This window comes from Corvus cornix, chromosome 3 (assembly GCF_000738735.6).
Source record: "Corvus cornix cornix isolate S_Up_H32 chromosome 3, ASM73873v5, whole genome shotgun sequence".
Taxonomy (NCBI): Eukaryota; Metazoa; Chordata; class Aves; order Passeriformes; family Corvidae; genus Corvus; species Corvus cornix.
The window spans coordinates 52,032,337-52,054,574 of record NC_047056.1 but is presented as its reverse complement, the minus strand read 5'-3'; the positions used below and the strand labels follow the sequence as shown (position 1 = coordinate 52,054,574).

General features: G+C 39.5%; 1 protein-coding gene across 1 annotated transcript; it reads left to right on the top strand.

Annotated features, from left to right (window-relative positions):
- Positions 1–1,113: 1,113 nt before the first annotated feature.
- Positions 1,114–21,460, top strand: NMBR (neuromedin B receptor). Its single transcript, XM_010399912.3, has 3 exons — positions 1,114–1,824; positions 15,754–16,102; positions 18,383–21,460. The coding sequence occupies exons 1-3, from the start codon at positions 1,409–1,411 to the stop codon at positions 18,782–18,784; spliced, it is 1,167 nt and encodes a 388-aa protein (XP_010398214.1). The 5' UTR covers positions 1,114–1,408; the 3' UTR covers positions 18,785–21,460.
- Positions 21,461–22,238: the final 778 nt, after the last annotated feature.

Here is a 22,238-nt window from a genome sequence, read left to right as displayed (position 1 = left end):
CCACAGAACTTCAAGAGAACTGGTAGTAACATGAACAAGCAAGTTGTCTACAGGCTCATGCATCCTCCCTTTTGAGAAAAGGAAATAAAGGGATCAGTCTGCAAAACGCGTTACTGGCAAATGCTGTTATTCTTCTGCCTTAACATTTTATCTTGAAAACTTCAGTCCAGTGGGTCTGCCTGTCTTTCAGCATATTTACACGGCTACCTACATTCATGGCTTCTGCTGGAAACAGATGGAGCTGTTTGGAAAGCCTATACATGTGCAGACACCCGGAAGTAAAAGACATCACTGAAAAGCAAGAAACATTAGGGACAAATGCTAATCTTCAAAGAGTCAAACAACATTCATTCTGTACTGTTATACCATTTGCAGAGTAAGTAATGCATAAAACACATCACCTGTCCCCCTTTCCACAGTCGAGACCATTGTGAAATGCAGCTTCACAAATCAAACCTTAAAACTTTAAACACAGCTGATGTCTTTGAGTAGGATCTATGCAGAACCCACAGCTGGATGTCAGCAATAAAATCTCTTCATTCTCAAGCCCCTTGCTCCCCGCCACCCTGCGTTTCAAAGCACTGAGGTTTCACCTGGATAAGATGCTGAAAGAGGGGTTTCCGGAGGGGATCCCGCGTTCTCTCCGACGTGTCGGACAGCTCTCCGGTTTGCCGGGCAGAGCCTGGCGGGGGCTGCTTTGCGGTGGGCAGCGGCGGGGAGAGAGGCTTCCCTCGCCCCTCCCGCTCCCCGCGTCGTTCACAGCGCGCTCAGGGGCTGGGACCCCGCGGGACGGGGACGGCGGCGGCTCCGGGATCCGCCTCTCCCTTCACCGCAAGATCCACCTCGGCGGCGAGGGGCTGGGGCGAGGGCACGGGCACTCGCAGGAGGAGGGGCGGGGCGGGGCGGGGCGGGGCGGCCCCTCCCGGCACCAGGTATAAGCCGGTGCTGCGGAGAGAGGAGCGGGCTCGCTCTGCGCCTCGCCCTCGTCCCCGCGGCCCGGGCAGCACCGGCGCCGCTGGACAGCGCTGGCGGCTCCGCGGGCGCGGGGGGGCGGCCGGACCGCGCCTTCGCCGCAGCGGCGCACCCAGAGCGCTCCCGGGGACGCGGGCAGGTGGCGGCTGTCCCGACGGCGTTCTCTGCCCCCCAGGCTCAGGATCTCCTGCCGACCGGGAGAGTCTTGTCTGAACACCTGAGGGGCAGTGCATGGGAATTTTTCCCTTCCCCGCCACTGCGCCGGCGGACATTCCTCTGCATTTCTTAAGGGAGAAAACTCGGCAAAGAAGGGGGAGGAAGAAAGGCAGGAGAGAAGGGAGGAAAGTTGGTTGACTTGCAGAGAGAGAGGTGAAGCTTTCCTGTGTCTCCCACTGCACTTTGCACTGGAGACCTTCAGTCCACGCGAAGCTGGAGGATGGAGCCAGAGCCCCCGCCCGAGCTCATAGCAGTGCCCCTCGGGGAGAATGGGAGTGTCCACCTGGCGCCCGACACAGCCCTGCTGTCCCCGGGGAGAGCCACGGCCATCTTCATCATCCGCTGTGTGATCCCTTCACTTTACCTGATCATCATCACTGTCGGCTTGCTGGGCAACATCACCCTCATGAAGATCTTCATTTCCAACAGTGCCATGAGAAGCGTGCCTAACATCTTCATCTCCAGCCTTGCTGCTGGCGATCTGCTCCTGCTAGTGACCTGTGTGCCTGTGGATGCCTCCCGGTACTTCTCTGAAGAGTGGCTCTTTGGGGAAGTGGGCTGCAAGCTCATCCCTGTCATCCAGCTCACCTCCGTTGGTGTCTCTGTCTTCACCCTCACTGCCCTCAGTGCTGACAGGTAGGAAAGGTGGGCTGCCACTTCAGCTCTCTGCAACTTGAGCTAAGGCCAGCTGGAGCTAGATGAAAGGTAAATCACGCCCCTAGATAATGTATCCCTGGTTTGCAATTCCCTCATTCCAACCTGTGAGGTGTCCATGCTTCTTCTTCTCTCACTAACTGATGGCAAGTGGTGCAAATTGAAATTAAAGGGTGTCTGAAAATGGCTGTGCCTGGGCCCTCAGCTTCCAGGGTGTTAGCTGCAAGAACTAGGTCTTCTGCGTCTCTGGGATGGTCCTGTAACAGTCCATATATTGAAATCTCATTCATTAGAGTAAGGTTTTAGATGCCAGATATGACCCTTGCCAAGTCATAGTGTTATGTGAACAGGCAGTGGGTGACTTAAACCAAGTTAGGCACAGATGTATTTTTTAATCAATTTATTTCCTTCTGCTGAGAAAGTGTCTGCGTGTGTGTGTATATGTGTCTGTGCCTTAATAGAAGAGTAGGTTACCCGAGGTGACCATCAGAACTAGTTTAGCTTCTGGGAATTCAGAGACACCAAATTGCTCTCTTGTAATTGTCAGTCTTAAACTTTTGTTCAAACTATTCTTATTAGCTTCTGAACTTTTTGAAAAGTTAAAAAAAAATACCCCCAAACAAACTAGAAAGTAACACTTTCTTCTCCAGTACTTGTCAAATTAGGAAGAAACAAAGAGTTGGATCCCCAGTTTTTCCTCCCAATTACTGTGAATGGGTACTTAAGGAATTTGTAGCAACTGAGTGGCTGTAGGACTATGCTTCAGGCTCTGAAAGACAAAATCTTGCAGTGTAATTGCAAACCTAAATTATATGAAATTATTCTTATTCTTTTATCTAAGCAAATTTTTTTGGCCAGAAATGAAAATGTTTAATTCCTTTTCCATAGAAAATCTCCCACTTTCTTTTGTTGAGTTTTGAACTGAGCCGCTGCATTATATTGGTGCATGATGTGAAGGGTTGAAATATAGAAATATATCTTCGCACTTACAATAATGTTTCTTTAAAACTTTTAGTCCTTTATTTTCATTACTAGAGGATAACTTTTTTTTTTTTTTAGCTAATTCAGTAAATTGTTTAGTTCCACCTGAGGGTAGTCTTCACTGACCATTAATTTCAGTTGTGTTTGAATCAGGACCTAACATACTCATCTATAAAGACTTTGTAACTTGTGAAAATGGATTATAGTCTTGAAGAAGAGCTTGCAAAACATACCTAAAGTGAACACCTCTAACTCTCTGATTACCTCAATTAAATAGTATTTAAAAATCTGTCCTTACAGAGCCAAGGAAACTCTGCAGTTCTCTTTCTGCTCTATTTCCACTCCTTAAAATCTTCTGGTGTCTTATTTGAAAAGGGAAGAACTTAGTGGAGATCATCTCTCTAGAGAAATGTTATGTGAGGGAATGCTGGTGATTTAATGTTTAAGGATTAATTAATTTGCTTTTTATATAGCTTTGGAGCATTCATTGATTTTCCAGATAATTTATATCCTCTTTTTTATATCAGTAAAGATTCAAGAATTTATAATGCTGAATCTGTTTACACTTAGTGCATCTAGAATAGCACATACTAGAAAACAGCTACAGTTTGTGTCCTGAGACCTAATAAGCTCATTATAAATACATTCCTCCATCATATTGGAGTTCACAGTATATGCCAATGTCAGAAATGGTTAATACCAGTAATTTAACAATGTTTCTTTAACCTTTGTAGTTTTATTTTTGGTTACTGAAAACAAAAACTTTTATTTTCCAGTTAGAAGGTCAGCCACTGACTTTGGAGACCAGTCTCCTGAGCGAATCTGGCTGAACTTTCAGGGGAGTTTGGGTTGGAGTCAAATCTATGGTCTTTGTATAACACTTGGATTGAACTAGAGGGGAGGCACTGGCGTGGAGGGGTTTCTGCCACGCTAATCTGTAGCCAGATTCTAATGTGTGTCATAACTAGATCAGTTGTGGGTGGTTATGCTGGCAGATCAGAAGTGGTGGCAGCATCCTCCACCCAAGAGGTCCCGAGGAGGTGAGGCCCGGCTGGGGGCAGTGTTTTCTCCAGATAAGTGAATCTAGCATAGGATGTTAGCAGTTTGTAAGCAGTGATGGCACCAAGAGGGCTCCATTACAATCCAGTGCATGTTTGGTCTGGTACACAATGTCTTCTTAGTGGCCTCTTCTGTCACAGATATTGCTCAAAGTACATTTTAATATAGGATAATTTAAGCCCTTCCTGCTTTTTGCTCCTTCTTACCATGAGACTGTATAGAAGGCCAGATATTGATTACACTAAAGAACAGATTTAGGAATATTTAGGATTCTTTGCAGCATGCCTGCGTGAATTGGGATAAAGGAGGTTGTCTTTGTTTCCACAGTCTAATTAGCACTTTATGTGGAAATTCTGCATGACAATTTCCATGTATGTGATACATTTAACAGAAGTAGCTACAGAAGCTACAAACTCTGAATGAGTGTTGCCAACAAACTGAAGCTATAAGGAAGAAAAAGTAGTACTAATTGAATGCATTTCATATGGATTTTTTTGTCACAGATGTCCTTCTCAGCATCAGTAATGCTTTCAGTGTGACAATCGTGCCTTTTATTTGGAAGCTTCATTATCTTGTACTGAGATTATTTGAGTGTTAATTTGGGTTTTTTTTTGTGTGTGTACAAATGTAATATGTAATTTTTAACAATACTTTCCAGACTTCCCTAGAGCAGACTTGCAGATGGAGTTTAGCAGCATATCTGCCTGAGGTTGCTCATCCCCATCACAAGAATAGCAGCTAGTCCTTCACACCCCTGAGCTCCTGGAGGTCTGGCTGCCAGGTGTGGGGAGTGGTGCCCTGCTGCAGCCCTACACATGTGGGGGCAGGTCAGTGGTGGAGCTGGGGGTGGTGGTAGCAGAGATCATGCAGTGGTAGCCCTGACGGTGCAGGGTTTTGGTGTCAGAGCAGTATGGAGTGTCCTTCTCCTATGGGATGGAGAAGGCAGCACAGGAGCTGTGCTGCTGAGCCAGTTGTCCCTTCTCACTGCCGCACAGGAGATATGTAGGGACAGCGACCCTGCCCCTCATGGCCACTGACTTTTCTCTATTGTGGAGAAACTGGATCACCTCTACAAACCATAATATTTCTCTTGTTTATAAAACCAAGGAAGAAAGAGAAGGTGGATAACAGAAAGAGAAAACTTAATAGAGTGGATGACAAATAAGGAAAAGGAAGAGGGCTGAAAGACAAAAATGTAAGAGGAAAAAAAAAAGAGGGGAACTAAGGGGAGTGTAGGACAGAACACTCCCAATAGCACTCAGCACACCCTGAAAGTGCCCAGAGCTGGTGGGTGATGGCCAGGGATGCACTTTCTAAATATGTGGTGGGGAAAGAAATGAAAAATGGGGCCTTGATGAGCTTGTTTCTCCAGGGTCCCTGGACTGCAGTTTTGGCCAGGGGTAATGGATGCTGGTGAGAAAGTCTCAGGACTTGGTGTGGTCTTTGACAAGGAGGATAAAAATAAAGCAGTGATAAGTATTGCCAGAGGGAGTGAAGCATGGCATCCATGAAGAAAATGTGTGCCAGCATCTCCTCACTGCAAAAAGGGCAGAAGCCAGGGATGAACCTGATTTGAACCATCCAGTGAACTTGCTCACTGCTGCATGAAGTGTTTTTCCAGTTTGTGTCCATGGTGGACCATACATTTAATGCAGAAGGCAAACTGGGCCCATAGGGAAGGTGTGGAAAGGTGCTTCCAGGATGCTTTTCAGAGTTAGAGGTCTGGATCGAATTTTAACCTTGTTGTGGACAGCTCGGGGGCAGTGAATTAAGACTGGGCACTACAATGTGCCCCTCTGGCCATTACTGCATTGTTGTGTGGTACCCACAAAATGCCAAGTCATCTGGAGTGAATAGCCTTTGGGGGAATAAATAGAAGCCCCTTCAGACAGCTTTAGATTTCTCCCACATAGTCTTTTCTTTTCTCTTTAGCTGTCATTTATGCCTTGGTTTTTATGCGGTCTGTAAAAATAGGATTAATTTTAATTCTGTTTCTTTTTCTACATTGAATTTTATTTCTAATGAAGGGTTTATATGTGTTAGCTCTAATGCAGTTCTGCTGCACTTTAATGGAGACAGCAAAGCTGTCACTCACACTACTACAACAGGAATAGCATTGTATTTTCTTTCTTCCTAAGTAATGTGACATAAGAACACCTTTGATGGGACAAATACTTGATTAACAGGTAACAGTTTGAAAACTTAAATTCATATTTAAAGAGCTAACTACAGTGCCTCGGATGCTTAAAATGTATTCTATAGGTTTGCATTGCTAAATTATTTGATCCTTCTATTTTTTAAAAAATGTCTTTATTTGTTTTAGATTTCGAAGACTGCAATCTGTATTAAAAAAAAAAAAAAAAAACCAACCAAAAATGTTTTTTGCAAGTTTGCACTCTGTACTGACTTCTGATGACATTGGATAACAAAATCTGTTTTGGCTCAGTTTGCTTGTCTATTATCTCTTCCTTTTTTGGGGACTCTGCAAATGTTCTGAAGTGTGAAAAGCTGCCCTATTAACTTCTTTGGGTTTTTCATTAGTAATGTCACCTTAATAAATTTCTTTTTACTTTCTTAATAAATTTCTTTTTACTTTTCCCAGCATTTATTTATATTTTCTTCTTTTATTATGGCAGATGCTGATTCAGGCTGAAATACAATGATTGAAATAGTATAAAATCCTCATTCCTTATTAAAAGTAGTGAAGCAGGAAAGTGGACATGATTTCCTTTTGAGCTCTAATAGCTGAAATTCAGGGACTAAGGAGTCCTTATGGGGAAAGTAATAGTAAATGACATCTTGAAAATTACTTTTAACTAACCAAAGAATAAAGAAAAAATAATCACAGCTAAAATGAAAAATTATCTGTATAAGAGGAAAAACAATGCCTTAGCTGTGTATAGTAGATGGGAAAACAAAAATAGATGGACCAAGTAGAACTATGAGATCTGTAAGTAAGTATTTTAGAAACCCTAACTCTTGAGGTCAATGTATTAAATGAATGGATTACTGAAGTACACTAAAATAAATGATGGTCCAGATATTTCTCTCACTGTAGGCTGTAGCAGTATGGTTATAATTATGCAGTAACAGGCAATGCAAAAGAAATTTGAGAGGTTTGGCAAGCTTTATCTGTCACACTTTTCAACTTGCCTTTTAGTTCATATGTGCAAACTTGACTCACAAAATAAAGCTTGCCAGAACACCTTTGTCAAGTTAAACAATGAAGCCTGTCCTCACCTTAAAATTTTCTAACTAATTTATATCCATTTTATGCAGATAAAAGGAATATGATGTAAAATATTCCAGAAAAAAAAGGAGATGGCAGAACCACCCCCTCCCCAACAATGCAGAAAGAATTTTTTGACTGGAGTAGATTAAGGAGTTAATGATTCTAGGGTAATATTTTCCAAGCCAGGCAATTCAAATTAGCTGTTGGAGAAGTTCCTTTTGTGACTGTCATTGCACAGCTGAAAATGATTTCTCAGCAAATAATGTTTTCCTCCCAAGTCAGGCAACTGTTTCTCAAACTTCATACAGACACATGCATCTGTTAAACTCCTGCCTTTGTGCCTGTCCTGTGTGTGCTCTCCAACCCATACAGAAACAGCTTAGACTGAGGAAGGCAAAGTGAGAAATGGCTGTGGTGTTCATCCCAGTCAGTGATCAATGCAGTGCCCGTGTTGTGCTGGCAGCAGCCACTTTGCTTTAACTAATGCAAATGCCAGTGTCCCATTGCCTTTTGTAGGCTGCAACCTAAACCCAGAGAAACGGCTTCAAAAGCATCCCTCCTGTTTCCTGCTGCTTTGAGCAATTCAGTGAAAGGCAGTTTCTGTGACAGACAAAATAGCTGCTAAACAGCAGATCCAGCCCAATTCTTAACAAACATGAATATCACCGTTCATTTATCTTGTTTGCCCCTAAGCACAACGTTGTACACAATTCCCTTATCTACTACGCTGCAATGGGTTAATACCAATTGGACTGTTGGAGTGCTCAAGTCTTCATTTAGCAGATCCTCAGAAATGATGTCAAAGATCAGGTATGCTCTACCTATGCTGTCTCCAGTGAAAAGATTTCACATAATTAATTTGTTAGAGAAAAAATAATACATCTCTGTATATGTGTGCAGGGTGATGGAACTCTTCAATATCTTCCTGAAAAAGGATAATTTAATTGAATCTTCATTTTAAATTGTTTAATTATAGAAAAACTTGTGTAATTATTGTATGAGTTTTGCTGCAGGGCTATTCATACAGACTATATATTTCTGGTGCTACATTATTTTATGGGTTTTTATATGTATTAATGAAACAAGGTATATGCAGTCCCAATCCCTAGGTCTAAACATGTTCCACTAGCAACTTCTAAATCCATGCTGAGATTCAGCCCAATTTGACAGTGTAATTACAAATAGCAGGTAAGTTCTTACAAGTTCATTAAATTTGTGGAAATAAGAGGAAACCTACTTTGGTGTCCATTGAAGAGAAGTGTATTTTGGAATTAAGTTGACACAACTTTTCAGGTATCAGAGAAAATAACTACAAGACAAACAGTCCACATAGGCTTTTCATAATTGCATCTGCTGCATGTAGATTTGTGTACTTCCAGCTTTGCATGAGCATATATCAAACTTACATAGTGGTGTGTGTGTACAAACATCAGAGAAATGGGTTATTTTGATATGTGTCATTACACCTCAAAGTTCTATTTTTTCTATCTCATGATTATCCCAAATATTGTTTCATTGTTTTCCAACTGCTTTTCACAGTATTTTTTTTAATAGTTTCATGCTTGTGTTTTGGCTCCAGGTTTGATTGCTTGTATATTAAGGATTGCTGTATTAACTTTTCCCTCTATAATGTTTTTATATTTCCTTTTTTACCATGGTCTGTACTTGTTTATTTTCCATCTACACTGATTTCAGGGCAGACCAAGATCAGAAGTCACAAATAAAATTGAACTGGAAATGCATTTAAAAGCGACAGAGTAGAGCTTCTACATGATAATACTGGAGCAAATAAATGAATTTGCTGATTTTTGAATTTAGAAATTAGATATTTCAATTCTAGGTTCTCAAATGGTAAAATCTAAGTCTGTTCTAGATATATTAATAGAGGTTTGGTTATTTAATTCTTCTTGGCTTGCAAGATTTCTAAAAATCAGCAGACCATGTAATGTTCTCCACAACAGTATGTTATCTGCCATGGCCTGGATATAACTGAATTCATCAACAGCAAAAATTTTATAAAGGTAAATTGGCACTAAGCATATTTTACACTTGGGATTTATTCTTCCAGGGACTTTAGTTTCTGTAACTGATGTTTTTATTGACCTTCTGCTCCAGCAGTGATGATTTTATGAGATCCTTTTCATTCAAGTAGGTGTAGATATTTTTGCTGGAAGACATGCAGTAAGCACACAGTAAGTATGCAGACAAGCATGCAACTCTGTCTTGTCAGCCTAAGGGTAGGGATATCAAGGGGATTTGAATCAAGCCCATTTGGAGAAATGGATTTCTCTTTTCTCAGAGTCCTTTGACTCTTCAATATTGAGAATATACACCCTGAAAGAATTAAACAAGGTTAGTTGTGGTTTTCTCTTTTTTAAAAAGAGAATAGATAATTTGGGGACAAAGCAAACAGTACGTAAGCTTGTCCAGGCTGCGCATTTAATGCCTAATATCTAGCCTAGGTACTGACTTTCCCCTCATCCTATCCACCCCTCCTGAGCAGAATCCAAAATCCAGAATTCCAAATTAATGTTGGAATGAGATGCTCCAGAAAGGCGATAGAAGCCAAGAGAATACACATGCTAAGCCTCCTTATGCTGCCCCGTGGGAAACAGTATATCCAGTGGTTTGTGTGATGCAGAGGGCTAAGAATATGGTTCTCTCCTCACAGGTGAAATGTTAATTTTGAGCCCCTGTCTAGCAGGCATGGGCAATGGCTCCCAGACACCCTGGCTGCATGAATGGCTCCATTTTGTTCCTGGAGAGGCATGTGCCAGAGCTGCCTTTGCAGTGGCAGTTTTGCGAAGGCTGATGACTTTGGTGTGCCCCAGCCACTATTTAAACATAACTTTGAGATCAGACTCCTCAACTTTGTTGTGTTTAGCTTCAGGATTGTAATGAAGCTTAGGTGCCAACAGAGTAGGTGGAATCTGGGGAGCTCCTGGCATGCACAGCAGAGGAAATGCAACAGCTTGCTTATTTTGAAAGTCAAGAACAAATGGGCACAGTGGGTTAGGATGGGCCAGCCATTGTGTGAGGCTTCTGGATGATGCTTTCAGGCACCTGAAAGTGTGTGGTTTTTTTCTATGCACATACATACGTCTGTGTATATCTATCTATATATGTACAAACCCATATTCAACAGTATCAGACCATTGGACTGAGGACTGGCAGTCAGCCACTTGTCAAAATGGTTTTGGAGAGGTCCACGATGTGGTTTTGACTTGGGTCAATCAGTATTCTCCTAAAGGATTTCTAGGCATGTTTCAGGATTAAATACAAGCCCAGGGGCCATTACCAACAGAAGTGTAAACTGCCTAATTTGTTTGGATGTGGTGGTCTTGTACTAGGATATTAAAGAGATTAATTAAATAGTCATGGATGTCTAGGCAATGCCACTTGGCCTCCAGGCCTAAAAACAGGCTATGGCAATGTTTAGTTTACTCATACAGATGTAGCATCTTTATTAGATAGGGTTCCTCATTCCTCTCCTCCCCTCCCCTTCCCTCCATCTCTCCTCCCCTCCCCTTTCCTCTGTCTTTTCACAGTAGAAACTTAGAGAAACTGCAACTCTAATGAAGACCTATTTGTCTGTCTTAAGATATGCAAAAATATGTTCATCAGTGACTTGAAATTATCAAACTTAAATATAAATTTGCTGGCAATACTGACACATAAGAACTTTTCTGAATAATAGGCGGTGAAACAATTTACTAATATTGCTTTGAGGAGCAGAATTTAACAAATTACTGATGGTGCTTTTAACTAGTGCAGTTATAAATGAATAGCTTTAGAGAAGTAGAACTAAAAATTCAGATTGCAGGCAATGAACTAGCATTGCAAGATTTGCATGAGCTTGTAAGAAGCATAGTTGGCTAATGTGAGGTGACTAGCAAGAAGCAGAAGTAGAAATAGAAGAAAAAATGAAAAGGAAAGAGAAAATTTATCCTCTGAAACACTGGGTGGATGACAGGTAATGTATTTCATGCAGAAAAAACACCTCCACCATCCTGGGAAACTTCTGGTTTGATTCTTTTCAGGGTGGAGATATCATCAACAAGCGTTGAAGCGTTATTGATAGTTTTTGGCTCAACAGAATGTATTTTTACAGAATGGAAAACTTTTCCCACTTAGGAAAATCTTAAGATTTTTCCCCCTGAGAAACACAGAACACATGTCATTGACATTGATTTTAAGTGTGTTTACACATGGTCTTCTAGCCTGCATTATATTCACTATCAGACCTCAGAGATGCTTGTTCCTGGGTGAACACAATTCTCTGCTCTCAAGAGATAAGCACAGAATAAAAATATTGATATTACCTGAAAAAAAAAAAAAGAAATTTGCTTTACATTGCAAGGATTTATAAGAATAAAATAGAACAATGAAAATCTCAGTTCATTTGTGTGTTGTGAAAGAAGCTCCCACAACAGTGGACCTCAAATGATCCCACACTGTTTTCAGCTAGAAAAATTGTTCTCCTCTTAATGATTCAACTGGAGTTGGGCCAATTGAACTGCCCATAAAAGGAAAAGGGCTTTGGTCCCATCCAAAATTTCATTCTACCGTAGTCAAGTGGACAACAACTGGACATGATATTAGTATTTTTAGCAAATACTGACCATACAACCATGTTTCCTTTTCAGATTTATTTATAGGCTTTTATGTTAGGATTTTTGTATTTGAAAGCACCCTGCAGGGACACAATTAAAAACTAACTTATGAATGGTTTTGATAAATTACTCTAGTTTGCAGGAAATGTAGAAGTATGGCATAGCAACATCGCTTTAAATGCTTATTTATAATATGGCAAATAATACCAACTCCTCCAGCTTCACGATTTAAATGAAAATCAAAGCAAAGTAATATGAATCTGCCCTGCCTCAATTGTGTCTCTGCTTGGCTTATGACACTTCATGATTAAATTTATTTTCATCCTACATGATGTCATGTAGGAAACTAGGTGATAAATTAGGGTCCTATTTGTGGTAGGTACTATATAAAAAGTAACAAGAATAAAGTCCTTGACCTAAAGGGCTTTTAAGGACAAAAGACCATGCAGAATCCAAGGGGCAAGGAGACATTGAGGCAAATCTAGTTAGAATGGTAGGCTATTTTCCAGTGGCTGCCTAAGTATTGTCTAGTTGTTTTGGGTTTTTCTTTTAAATTTTTTTTAAGATCATCACAACAAAGTGCTCTAGAAAAAAAGTAGCAAAGCAATGGAAGGACAGCTTAGGCCTAGTCAAGGAGCAGCTTCTTTTGAAATCAAGTGTGTGGGAAGGGAACTGCATTTTGGATGCAGGAGAGGCAGGAATAGAACCTTCCATTCTAAATTGCAGCTGAGAAATACCTTTAGAAAGTCTCTGAAAACAAAGGTTAGGAGAGGTAGGTAAAATAGAATGGAGTTTAGAAGGTAGCAAAATGTTATAACTCTGGAGGAAGAGGATATTCTTTTCATCAATTTATTTTGGGATTGTGTAGAAGGGAGGAGACTGCTTTAAAATGGAAAAAAAATGCTATACAAAAGAAAATCAGTCTGCAGAATGAGAAGGGGCAAGTTCATGCTGGTGTCTGTTGGCAGAAACCACAGCTCCAAAGACAGGAAGTGTTTCCCGAGTTTGGGTCCCATTGTCAGCAGTGATAATGAGAGAGGATATAGGAAGACGGAATTTACAAGAAGGCTTTTAATTAAAATCAAAAGCATATTTGTAATTATTTCCTGAACTTCATGGAAACGTATAATTTGCTCTTCATCAGTCAAATAAAAAAAAGATGAATTTATTTACTAATTTGACTAATTTGCACCCTTAGTCTAATTTACTGACATGGTTTTTATTGATAGAACATATGGTCTTTGTAATTTGAATGGTTGGCAGTATGTTTTAGCCTTACACTGGTTTTATATAAAGGAAAAAGTTGGGTTTTCTCTTTGGGAACACTTCTCATTACACTCAGTTTACATTTCATTTTATCTGTAACCTGTTTCTTTTCACTCTATAGCTTTTCAAAGATATAAACAAGATGACAGGTTTGTAAAGCATTTAGTGCATTTTTCTTCCCGTTGACACTGAGTACTGTGAGGGCTGAGTCCTAGGAAGAAAAGTGCCACCTTGTAGTCAGTAAAGTAGCAAGTAGAATAAAAGAAGGGTTTTTTTTTTTGTGCTAAACTCAGCTGTTTTGTGAAAAAGGGCACTCTGCTCCAATGCCTTCCAACTTGGAGTAAGTCGTGGCTCAGGGAAAAGCATACAATTTGCTGAAACAGCAGTATATGCTAAAGTACCAATATGTGTCACATCCTCTGCTAATGTAAAGACTTCTGAAAAAGTCTTCCATTTAGAGATTAACTAGGCCAAATTGCTGCCAAAACAATTATTTGTGACCTGGTCATTTTCTTGGGTCATAGGATACAATAGGACTGTGGTCAAAATATTTTGAAGCAATGAAATGGAAAAGGAGAGGAAAAAAATCCGTAGTACAAACCACTATTTTTATTCAATGCCCCTCCCGCCCCCCCGCCCCAAAACCCCCGCACCAGCTCTTCCCTAAGAATGCAAACTTTTCAAAAAAATGAGCAGATGCAAGGACTTGACGTCACCTCAAAAATAGATGGTCTGTCTTTATGTAATGAAATAAAGGCAGACAGCAATAGGAAGCAATTATTGAATAATAAGGTCACAGTTTGTGCTGGGGAGTACTCATGCTTTGTGCAGAAGCTTCTGTCCTTCCTATGGCAGTATAAAGGCTTTCTTTACACCTTGGTGTCCAGGGAGTTTCTCACTGTGTGTTAGCAGAAATGGTAAATATAAATTAACAGACACAGTTCGCTGAGTTTTGTTTTCTACTCCATGATTGTGGTGAAAATAAACTAAAAACTCTCTCTGAATTGAGAGAGGATATGAACATTAATAGCCATTATTTTTAATTATTTAGTGATTAAACAATTCATCACAATCCTGAGAAAGAGGACCCCAAGGCACGTTTTGACTCACACATTCTCTGACGGAAAGGTTTCCTTGCGTACCACGACAATGCTCTGCTCCAGACATTTTCATGGCATAGACAGTTGCAAACATCTGCTTAAGGTGTTGGGGGGCTATAAACTATCTGTCAGGACCTGCAAATTAGCCCTAAGGGGTATTTGGGATCACAGCTCCATTTATCAGCATTCCCTTCAGCATCCATGTTATATTTGGGCATAAACTAATCCTTGGGAAGTATTTAAACACGTGCTCATACCTGTACATATTTATACATCTGTATGCATGTATATCTATCTACAGGCATGGATATGGAATTTTATCACAAAGAAGAGGCATCTAAGTTGCTGTTCTCCTTAACCTAAGCTCATTGCGTAGCTAACAGAGAAAAAAATAAGCACCCTAGGGGGTGATTTAATATACCTAAAATCTGAATCACTCTTTGAAAGTACTTCTCCCCTCACTACAAACACTTGAGGAAGAACAAACTTATGTACCTGGAGTATGAATCTCTCCCAACTCCCTTCTTCCTGGTAAAATTTTCTTTGGATATTAAAGAAGTGTAATTTTTTTCTATTTCTCAAGACTTCTGCTCTTTCAGAAAAAACCCAGCCATCCCAAATCAAATTGAAAGTAGAAACAAAAAAATTAAAGAAGTTAAAAAAATCCCATGAGCTTCCATATTGCCACAACTTAGACAAAATGAAATGTTTTGTTTAAGGTTTTGTTTTTAATAAAAACATTAAAACATAATTTACTTACATTAAAAAAATAAATTAAATAAAAGATCTAAGTAGAACTTTAAGGTATCCTTGAAATATTTTTCTCAAATTATATTTGTCCTTACAGCATGAGCATTTTCTTGTGGAAAGTTTGACTTTGTATCACTTCCTGCAATGATTTTTATTTTTTAATAAAAAGATTCCTGACCAAAGTCTACTTCTATTAATTTATTTTACAGTGCTCCAGTGTGAAATTTCCATTCTCTGCAATTCTTCCTGTTTCCATTGCAAGGGCTATGAAATGATCAATTCCACAAAGTTTTATATGCAATCATACATTATGAGACAGTTTTCCAAAATGCAGTGTAGAGCAGCAGCTTCCAACTATTGATGTGGAAATGTTTATGTAAGAGTAATACTTCCTGCACAGGCCCTTGGGAGTCATTTATGCCTGACTTTATGAAGATGCATACATTCCCCTGAGGGGGCTGGGAGCATCCTAGAGTGGGAAAGTTGTGGTGGCAGAGGAGAGAGCCCTGGGCTACAGGAGCCAAGGAAAGAAGGAAGGAAACACTAAGTGATCATGTGCTGGTACAAGAGTCAGGTGGAAGTACGGGATGTAGGATGCACATCTGGAGATTTCCTGGGGGTGTTTGGAGCAGGAAAGGGTAGAGCCATGGCTGATTCTTCACTGTCACCACACTGGCACAGAATGGGCCGTAGGACACAGCCATAGGTTGTATCCAAGGCTCCTTTTTCCTCCTCTGATGAGTGTTTACAAAAAAAGGTAGCAATTAGATTAAGAATGATTACAAGCCCCTTGACATTTCAAATAAGAAAAAACATGGCATTATTCTAATCAAAGATATGAAGTAACCTTGTGCATCCCATTTGAATTTGAATACCTTTTAATTTGCATCTGCATTTTGATCAATTTCAGGTACAAAGCAATTGTAAATCCCATGGACATCCAGACTTCCAGTGCAGTGCTATGGACTTGTCTTAAAGCCTCTGCCATCTGGGTAATCTCCATGCTCCTAGCAGTTCCTGAAGCAGTGTTCTCTGAACTGGCTCACATCAATGACACAGATAATGCCACTTTCACAGCATGCATACCATACCCCATGACAGATGACATGCACCCAAAGATCCATTCTGTGCTGCTTTTCCTTGTGTATTTCCTTGTCCCTCTTGTTATTATTAGTATCTACTACTATCATATTGCAAAGAGTTTAATAAAAAGTGCTCACAACATCCCTGGGGAACACAGCGAGCATTCCAAAAGACAGGTAAGCCATTTGCTTTTTACATCCCAGTAAAAGATTTGTGTGCTTTATACATTTATAAATGAAACTCAAGGAATTATAACATCCAAATTGTTGGATTTTGCAGAGGATTAGTTCAGATTCCACGTGAACTAAGCCAAGGATTATCTGAAAATTTTCCTTGTTTTCACAATTACTCGGTATTAAGCCCAGTATGTAAATTAATATGAACAAGGAAAATTATAAATTCATTGCCATCAATGCACATTCCTAACAGTAAATGAAATTGGTATATATGTTTGTATGTGCTGTTACTGTAACCATTACTTGTATTCTTACCGAGGAATGATGTTTTTTAGTTAATGACAGTGACTTCACCTATTTCTATAGGCAGTCATTTTAGGAAAGAAATCTTACATGAATGTTTTGTGAATTGTCCCTTTTTATTTGTGCTTGGAAATGAGAAAACTGACATAGGCAGGGAAAATTTTACTTAGGGGATCTAAGACTTCTAGGATGAAGGAGTGTTGGAAATGTAAACATAGAGCATTAACCGATTCTTTTTTGACTTTCTCAGATACAATACTGAACTTGCACTTTTCTAATATCCCTTCTGTTATAGATGCTATAAAACTCTCGGTATAGATTCTGTATGCCTTTGAGACAAAGCATTTTAAAATGCTGGACAAAGCCAATCTTCCCCGTAAGGCACAGGAAGCAATAAGATAGCAACATTAGCAGGAGCACAAATATGTACAAACAACAGCTTTTGCAATGAAAGTGCCTCAACTACTTTGCAAAAGCATTAGTATTGATAGAGAAAAATACTTATGCCCATTTAGACAGTTTTGAACAGTTTTCTCTGCCAGTAATTTAGAAAACTACTTTCATACTCACAGAAATCTCCTTAAATGCACATATTCTTTCAGAAAGACTACATTCCTTTATGTCCTTTTCATTTCTACTCTAGTCTGTTTCTTGTCAAAAGTGCATACATATTAGCACCTCATGTATTATTTTATTTTCCTGTGAAATATAGAGAGCCTTTTGGCTGAACCCTCTAGATGGAAACAATATTTAATTTATACTACATTTCTGTACTCACATGTATTTTCAAAGTAAGAATATATTTTTTCATTCTACTTAGTTTTTTCTCTTTGTTAATCTATGAGGCTCAGAAGAACAGAAAATTCTGGTGTACTTGCATATCTCCCAGCAAGAGGAAATAAATTCAGACTCTTGCTATCAGCTCATGTTTCTTTAGGCCAAGTGTAATACTCACACTATATTTCTGCACCTCTTAGTCTGTTCTTGCAATCTGTCTGAATGCAAACGCTACCAAATTTGACTGCTAGAGTTTTCCCATCTTTTTTGAATTCCCCACTGTTTTTTGTTTAGATAGGCCTAAGAAAACCATTTAATTTCACAGATTTTGAAAAACTGTTAGAATAAATTCACTTGATTTTTTTTTTCCCAGAAAATTGAGCAGAGTAGAAAACTTTCCTTTCTTTGCAACATTTTCATGCCTGATATACATAATAAATCTTTTAGGAGGAATATGGATAAACTTTCTGCCTCTCTCTGGTGCCTTCTACCTGGCCAGTTTATCTCCCTCTCTCAGTTTGGAACCACTGTGTAGGCTCGTGTCCTGCCATCTTTTAAGTATCTACATTGTAATCTGTTTTACCTTAGCACTGCAATTAAGGTGCATTTTGTGATGTTATTGCAATTAATGGAACCTTTCACCTTACTCTGGGATTAAGATGCTTCAGACAGTGTAATGCAATTTTGGTGGTTTCTCTAGGAGAGAGGTGCAAGCTGAGACCTTTAGTGAAAAACAAAGGGATATAAGTACCACTGTATAGCTAACACCCTAGTAAACATCTATCTCATGATATCTCTAGATTTTGAAGCCAACAGTTTCTAAATAGCTTTCTAACTAAAACCAAAGATTCAAGCCAAGCACTGAGATTTTGTCAGAAAAGGTTACATTTCATGACATCCTTTGGTGCATGCTTACAGGCTAAAAGCCAGTGTTTCCTTGGGTCATGAATCACTCTTGCTGTGTACTTCGGTAACTGCAAACAGCTAAGATCTTTCACTGAAAGTAAACTGAAAGAGGAAAAGGAAAGTAAAATGAGATAGCAAAAGTAATTCAGGCCCCAAAGGAAGCATTTTTGCTGGCCTTACTTATGATAATTGTTAACGCTAATATAGAACAAAATGCTACAAGTTTTAATTAAGTCTGTTATGTGGGGTAGTTCTATTCACTGTTGTTTATTTGGGTTCTCTTCATCTTTTTAGATGGAAACTCGGAAGCGTCTGGCAAAAATTGTTTTAGTTTTTGTTGGCTTCTTTGCTATCTGCTGGTTTCCTAACCATGTGCTATACATGTACAGATCTTTTCATTACAATAAGATCGATCCATCGATGGGACATATGGTTGTTACCTTAGTGGCCCGAGTGCTAAGCTTCTGCAACTCTTGTGTCAACCCATTTGCACTGTATTTTCTCAGTGAGAGTTTTAGAAGACATTTCAACAACCAGCTTCGCTGCAGGAAGAAAGCTCAGAAAGAGAGATCTGCCAGCCACTTGCGCAACTCTTCTGCCATTCAAATGACTTCCCTGAAAAGCAATACCAGGAACCCAGTAACTACCATGACACAACTGAATGGGCACAACTTGAAACAAGAAATGTCATTATGATTTAATGGGTGTGATTTTTGACTGTGGAATAAATCGGAACTTCTCCTTTGCAGCTTGTAACTCACTTCTGGCACTTGTTCTTTGACAGTCTTCAGAAGAGAGGATCTGTTAAATTCTGGCCAATCTGAGGTTACTTCACACCTAGTCAGACTCTTAGATAGAATGAACAGTATGTTTCATTGAGAAAACAAAACTGACTGGCATCATATTGTACTTTAAAGGAGATACTAATATATGTTCAACATAAAGGAAAGCAGTGTATCTGACATAACATTGCTTTAAAAGGTATAGATTTTCTGATCTGAAAATATGTATTTTTAACTGAATATTGATCCAGGCTTGTGTTTTGCTTTAACAGATTTTGCATGATTTTAGCTCTGTGGTATCTGCTAGCATTGCTGATTAGGATTGTTAGGCATTTTGGATTCAATTAAACTTTTAATTTTTAATTTATTTTTTCTTTAATCAGCTCATATGTCAGCACAGGTAGTCAAACAGACACAATGACTGAAGCTTATTGCTGCTACTTATGCAAGGCTGTTCATATAAAATTTTTGGAGGGGGGTGTCAGAGATGATTCCCCCCTTATACAGTGGCATAGAATCTGACAAATAATCATTCCCAAGCCAGGTGAGACGTTAGCTTTTCTGTCTGAGCTCCAGAGAGAAGGTGCTCACAGTGTCTGTCACTACACTGTATCCTGTAGTGACTTCTGCAGTGACTTCTTTAAGGTGAATACTAGAGAGTACACTAGAAATTTAGATTGGATTTCAGAATTAGTTGCTAGTCTTATAATTTCAAAAAGCTGAAGTGCTAATGCAGTGTATCAGTTTGCTGTTCTCTTTGTCCTTAATATACACTTGCTCTTATTTAGTTCTGTTTGTAAGTCTGTGAACCACCTGAAGTACAAAATTTCTTTCTCAATTCCTCTTTCTTCAAGCCTAGTTATATCTTTACCCCAAGTTTTAAAGCAGTGAGAAGTTATATTGATGTAATCTGTAAGTGTTCTAGCTAATTATCTGGAAAAAAAACCCCCAGTTGTAACCACTCAACAGGGAAAGTAACAGATTGAAGTTCTTAATGTCAACCAGCATGGTCCAGTTGGTGAGACCTATAGGGGGATGCAATGTACTTACAGTTGTGTGCAGCATTCAAATGAGAAAACTTATTAAGTTCAGCGTAGGCTGGCTCCATATGGCCTACTTTAGTTAGTTGCAGTTGCCCTGTGGCTTCAGCGGCTCCTTGGAAGTCTTTATACAAAGGAGCTGATTAATATGAACTTGTAAATCTGTGTGGAATGGTTTAGAAAATTGTCACTCTGTCATAGTTTAGGAATGGCATTCCCCAATTTAGTGTTATCACTGAAACACATGTTATCACTGAAACATGCGCCGCTGTCTCACTCCCCATTCCCTCTCTCCCTCCCCCTGCAGCGGGATGGAGAGGAGAAATTGGAAGCACAAAAGGTAAATATCAAAGGTTAAGATGATAATAATTTACTAGAAACAGCAATGAAATAAGCAACAAACAGTAGCAACACCAATATTAATAGCAGACTGTTACTAAAATTAGTAACAAGAGGTGAAGGATTCATATGCGAGTGATCACCATGGGGAACTTGGCGCTACCTGGGCCGCTCACTTCACCATCCCTCCCCCACCCCCTGCTTTGGCATGAGGTGGTATAGAATAACCTCAGGGTTCCGGCCATGTCCCTCCTGGCTACTGCAGAAATGAACCCTTTTCTGGCTGGAACCAGGACACATCCCTAACTGCCTAACACTGCTTCATCCATTTTCTCCATTTGGCTCTTTTTCTTCATCCCTTAGTTCTGTGTGAGCCCACATGTTCTTAGAACTCTTTTTTAATTTTATACCACTAATTCCTCCTGGATGCCAAATAAAGTTTTGGATTCTGCTCTTCTGATCAGTCTTGAGTCCTTTCTACTCACACAGATTTTACACCTGCAAAGCACTAAAGCTTAAAGTCTTCCTTTGTCAATTCTTGATGTATATCATTGACTGCAATCAAGTTTTCTGTTTATTTCTGCTGAGGTTTTTTTGTTCCTTACTCCTCATTGTGTTTGGCAATCTTTCTACGCTGCATAGCCTTTCACAGAACTTCTAAATCCATTGTGGTTTTTATTTCCTAAATGAATTTTTGTGATGTGGGCATTACCAGATGATACAGGTGCCCTACCGGAAAAAGAATAATCTAATTTGTAGTAGATTTGATGCTTCTGTTTGATTCATGCTCTCCACTCAATGTCTTAAATTGCTGTGTGTGGTATGGACAGCATGAGCCAGCTTTCTGGCAGAATGACAAGCTACAGTCTGCTCCTTTTTGTTGTGAAGGGAAGGTGTTCCGAAGTAGACTATAACTCCTTCTTGTCAGGAAATCAGCACAGTTTTGGCTCATTATTTCCCAGACTTAATATTTAAAGTATGTTTCAAGTAAGTAAACTAAATTGTATATAGCTCCTCTAAAATTCTTGTAGCACGATGTGGGGGAATTATTTAATCTGTCTGGAGCTTTACTAGGCGTGTTGCTAACCCAATATGCACATTTTGGAAGTCTGTTACTGTGCTTCTGTACACATTGTATATAAGTACAGCTGTATGTATAAAGCTATTTTCAGACAACTCTGCTTGCTAACAATTAAAATGATTCTAGAATGTATTTTATGAAGTATTTTCTTCTAACTGTAGTTAAAGAAACAAAGGAAATCTGTAAATAAGATCATGTCAGCTTTTCACATACTACATTGAGATTTATGCCAAAACAGTTGTTAAAATGCCATCTGGTTTTTTTTTCTGTTATGAAAATTTTCTTATTTCAGAAACATCAATTCTTTTCTATCTTCCCCTCCTGTGTTTTGAGATGGTTTCTTTCAAAAATATTTTTTCAAAGACTGAGAAAACTACCATCCCTTCTCAGTCTTTGAAAAATGAGAGAATAGAGGTAATTACTGTTTCCTCAGTGTAAGACATTTATTTTTTTATAGACCAGAGCTAGTACAAAATAAGTCTGATAGCATCTTCTCACTCCACCCTGCCAATACTAGAAATATTACATACACTGCTGAATCCTGAAATGTCAATATGGTTAAATTCTCAACCGACCTGAGGTATCTCATTTAGCATTACGCTGTGATGTGATAATTATCTTCAACAAAGCCACTTACAATACAGCACAAATCTTTACAACACACCTGCCCCATAGATATTTTTCTTAACTCATTCAAGACACATTTAAGTCTGTCTTGTCTTAACTCATTCAAGTCTGATTTAAGACCTCAGAGAGGTCTTAAACTAGGCTCAAAGGGGGAAACGGATAAGACCAGGCTCACTAGAGATCAGCCTAGGGGGTAGCAGGCTTGTAAGAGGACAAAACCACTAGCCCACGTGAAGTGCATCTACACCAACGCACACAGTACAGGCAGCAAGCACAAGGAG

Coding starts and splice junctions, on each gene's coding strand:
- NMBR (XM_010399912.3), top strand. CDS start 1,409: ATGGAGCCAGAGCCCCCGCCCGAGCTCATAGCAGTGCCCCTCGGGGAG. Junction 1,825..15,753: donor ACTGCCCTCAGTGCTGACAG/GTAGGAAAGGTG, acceptor GATCAATTTCAG/GTACAAAGCAATTGTAAATC. Junction 16,103..18,382: donor GCGAGCATTCCAAAAGACAG/GTAAGCCATTTG, acceptor TCATCTTTTTAG/ATGGAAACTCGGAAGCGTCT.